This window comes from Panthera uncia (assembly GCF_023721935.1).
Source record: "Panthera uncia isolate 11264 chromosome B3 unlocalized genomic scaffold, Puncia_PCG_1.0 HiC_scaffold_1, whole genome shotgun sequence".
NCBI classification, from domain to species: Eukaryota; Metazoa; Chordata; class Mammalia; order Carnivora; family Felidae; genus Panthera; species Panthera uncia.
The window spans coordinates 38,439,022-38,443,068 of record NW_026057582.1 but is presented as its reverse complement, the minus strand read 5'-3'; the positions used below and the strand labels follow the sequence as shown (position 1 = coordinate 38,443,068).

Sequence of the window (4,047 nt, the reverse complement as noted above, 5' to 3'; positions counted from 1 at the left end):
CACTCGAATTGCTAAAATATTTTTTGGTTTATGTAAAATAGTGGGACAGAATATTAAATCACAACTGTTCCAGAAGGTCTGAGACAGAGGCCAGTGAACATGCATGCTGTCCATCCATTATTAATCTTCAAAGAACTAGAATAGAGTATAATAAACTTAATGTAAATAATTCAATACAATTCAATATTCTTTGGCTACTTAAAAAAATACATCAAAGTCTCATAATACCTTACAGGCATGAGCAAAAACAGTAGTAACTGGAAAGTAGCTATAATAGAGAGCAGGCACTGGATGATTTTGACAGAATACCAAATAATTGTTTACTTTCAGGGAATAAACTGATTAAGATGATATCACTAAGGAGTTTTTGTTTTGCCATAAAAAGAAGGTTTTTTTTTTTTTTAAAATCTATAGCTTAGGGGGCGCCTGGGTGGCGCAGTCGGTTAAGCGTCCGACTTCAGCCAGGTCACGATCTCGCGGTCCGTGAGTTCGAGCCCCGCGTCAGGCTCTGGGCTGATGGCTCGGAGCCTGGAGCCTGTTTCCGATTCTGTGTCTCCCTCTCTCTCTGCTCCTCCCCCGTTCATGCTCTGTCTCTCTCTGTCCCAAAAATAAAAAACGTTGAAAAAAAAAAATCTATAGCTTAGAATAACTTTCTATACATTAGGATAATTTTAGAGTAGTCAGACTTTAAAATTATCTTGAAGTTTCAAATAATTCTTAAGATTCTAGATAACATATAGGACTATATTCCTTAGCATTCCTTTAAACCATTACTACAAACAAACATGCTTCACTTGAGAACATAGATTAAAAAGTTTTTTCTTAGACTCCAGGGAAAATATATGCATGAAGGAAAACTTTTTTTCTCTAAGCATAAAAAATAATTTAGATGAGGAAGAGGACCAAGTCAGGAGTCAGGAGACACAGGTATGACTTTAGGGAAATCATTTTCCCTCTAAGACCCCTTCCATCTATCTAAGTTTAAAACATTCACTCCAAGCTGTACAAAGTGACCTGGCATTTTCAAGTTTCTACACAGTACTTGGCAAAGTGTTGTTTTTTTTTTTTTTTCACTTTAACCCTCCAATATTAAATAAATTGATACAAACCCTGTTTTGCAAATCTTTATGCCAGATTTCTAGAGATAGCAAGTTATTTTTCACTCATTCCACAACTTATGGAGTGTTTTCCATATTGAAGGCAGGGCAACATTATGATTGTTACAGCCCCTGGGAACAAATGACTACCTGAAAAGCTGGGCTCACATGACTGCTTCAGGCCCAACCTCAGACACATGAGAAAACAGGGAAACAGCCAGTATTCTACTCGCTCCCTGGTTCAGGGCAGTGATTCCAGAATTTGAGGGAATACAGGAGGGATCTCCAGACAGGCTTGTTAAAATACAGCTTTAGGAGGTGCACTCCTGCGTGTGTCAGCATCTGGGGATAGTGCTTCCTAATCTGTCTACATTTTTCACAAATATATTCTTTCCCACCCCTCCACACCTCTGGAAGTTATTTGAGGGCTTTACTCTCTCCTCCAGCCCCCCTCCCCGCAAGAAAACCACTGTGTTGTAGTGATAAGAGTCAGAGTCAGGAGCCAACGAGTAGCTACGTGACCTTGAATAAGTTATTTAACGTCTCTAGGTCTCACTCTTCTCATCAGATAGAAGTTGAACAAGGAATCTCCACCGTCGCTTCCATGCTCAGATGCCGAAGACTTTAAGAACCTAACAGGTCAACTTGGGAAATCGTGAAGATGGGGAGAATTTGTTAAGATCGTCTCATCCTGCCATCCAAACACCCCAGCAAGTGGGTATAATTCCTCCCTCTGGTCCCCTCATCACAACAGGAGGAAAAGTGAGGAGAGGTTGGAATTGGGATTGGAATCGAGGGGGAGAAGCCTACGAAGCTTGCCAGTTTTGTTTGGCAAGTAGCCGGAATCATTCTTCGTCCTCCTCCTCGTCGTTCTGGTCCTGGTAGCGAATGTAGACCACCAGCATGACAAAGCCCATGAGGATGCACAGGGAGCCCACGACCAGGTAGGCGATGCCCAGGAAGGGATTCTTGCCGCCCATCCACGAGATGTTGCTGAAGACGAGGAGCTTGTGGCCGCCGAAGGCTCGCACCGGGTAGTTATAGGTGATGTTGACGAGGTAGGCGCCGCGCGGCAGCCCGGCCGAGTAGTTGCCCTGGCGGATGCGCGCGTACAGCTTGCGGAACGTGGGCAGCGCCGCCGTGCGCATCCACACCACGAAGTCCTGGTTGATGAAGCCGGTGTTGTTCGGGTCGGGGCTCAGCTCGTAGACCGGCCTGTGCCAGTTGGGCGGGGGCGCGGTGCCGTGGAAAGCCAGCGCCAGACTGCCGTTCACCAGCGGCGGGTTGCGGAACTTAACGTGGCAGTCGGTCCACCAGGCGATGCCGGTGCGATCGAGCGGCACCTCGACGTAGGGCTCGCCGGGCCGGCGCTGGTGCCACAGCGAGAAGGTGTCGTTGAAGAGGCTGTTGGCGATGGCGCCGCAGGGCGCGATGGGCAGGCCGGTGGCGCTGCGCTGGTAGGGGGCGCACTCGTTGGCCGGGTGGCGCAGCGCGCTGGGCAGCCCGCTCAGCTGCGAGTCGTCGCGGGACACTCCGTAGCGCCGGTTATTTTGGTAGAAATTGGTCAGCTCGTAGTAGAGGTACACGGGGCCCGGGAAGAGCTCGGGCAGCGAGAAGTACCAGGCGCACGAGCAGCGAAGCGGCGGTGCGCGGCCCTGGTCGGCCAGGGCGCACGCCGAACAGTTGCCGGTGCCCGGGTTGCCCGTGTAGTCGTACTCGAGCTCCTTGATGCCATTGGAGGAGTAGAAGAGGCCCAGGCCCAGGCCGATGAAAGCCAGGCCCGCGCAGAAGAAGAGCGGCAGCGCGATGCTGGCCGACAGCAGCGGCTGCCAGGCGGGGAGGCGCTGCTGCGTGAACGCGGTGTTGTCGGGCTGGTGGGCGCCCGGGGCCGTGGCGCTCCAGGTCATGGCGGCCGCGCCGGGACGGACGCGCGGACGGGCGGAGTGCCGCTAGGAGGTGGCCAGCGGGGGCGCCGCCCCAGCGCGCAGGGCGAGCCCGGGGGCCGCTCCCGGCCGAGGTTTCCGCCGGCTTCGGTGAGGGTGGGGGCCGGCCCCGCCTCCGGCCCCCGCACAGGTGAGTCTGGGTGTTCTTCGTGCGGTGACCCGACCCCTCAGTTCCGCCTGGGCCCAGGTGATCCCGGCCGGTTCCGCCCCTGCCGGTAATCGGCAGCCGCGCGCCCCGCCTCTTCGGAGGTGAGCCGTGCGGGCGTTGGTCTCCACACCTGGCGGGTCCTCGGCTCGGGTTTCCTCTGCATCTGGGTGGGTCCGGCCGCCAGCTCCTCCTCGCCGACGTGAGTGGCGGCCCCAGGCTGCCTCTCGGCGGCTCCTACCTGGCTCAGGTACCACCTTCGCTTCCGCCTTCCAAGTGACTAGGCCAGTTTTTCCCCCGAGATCATCGGAGCTGCAGCCTTCAGCACAAAGTCCACCGAGAGATTGCATCGTGGCTCCTTGAGACTTGAAGATTTCAGGTTATCAATCCTCTTTTATCTGAGAAGATGGTGTGTGTGTGTGTGTGTGTGTGTGTGTGTGTGTGTGTGTGTGACTCTAGACCCCCTTGTCTTTGTAGGTTAACGTATGGACCCCCTTTCAGTCAACTTTTAACCACAAATTGGCACGCCGAGAGATTACACTAGGGCAAAGCTGTTATTAATTCAATGCCTGCGTTCAAATCCTAGCATTTTTCTTTCTTCTTCTTTTTTTTTTTTTTTTAAAGAAGAATGATATTTCGGCCAGGTGCACCAATCTGGCTGCAAAGCTAAGAAAAGTAGAAAGTTCTCTAAAAAAGTGACTCTTAAAAAAGAGAATCAAAGACTACAAGAGGTTCAGAGTCTTTAAATATCTCTAGCTGCTGAAAAAAACACACAAGAATAAAAATGCATCAGACTACCTGTGATTTCCTTTTCTTTTCAGATTATTTGCCTGACTGGAGAAAGGTCTGGTCCCAGGTCCCA

The 4,047-nt window shown here is 51.5% G+C and overlaps 1 protein-coding gene across 1 annotated transcript; it reads right to left on the bottom strand.

Annotated features, from left to right (window-relative positions):
- Window positions 1-1,202: 1,202 nt before the first annotated feature.
- TMEM30B (transmembrane protein 30B) lies at window positions 1,203-3,258 on the bottom strand. Its single transcript, XM_049611530.1, has one exon. It carries the CDS (start codon window positions 3,002-3,004, stop codon window positions 1,943-1,945), a length of 1,062 nt encoding a protein of 353 aa, XP_049467487.1. The 5' UTR covers window positions 3,005-3,258; the 3' UTR covers window positions 1,203-1,942.
- Between the last annotated feature and the right edge of the window lie 789 nt (window positions 3,259-4,047).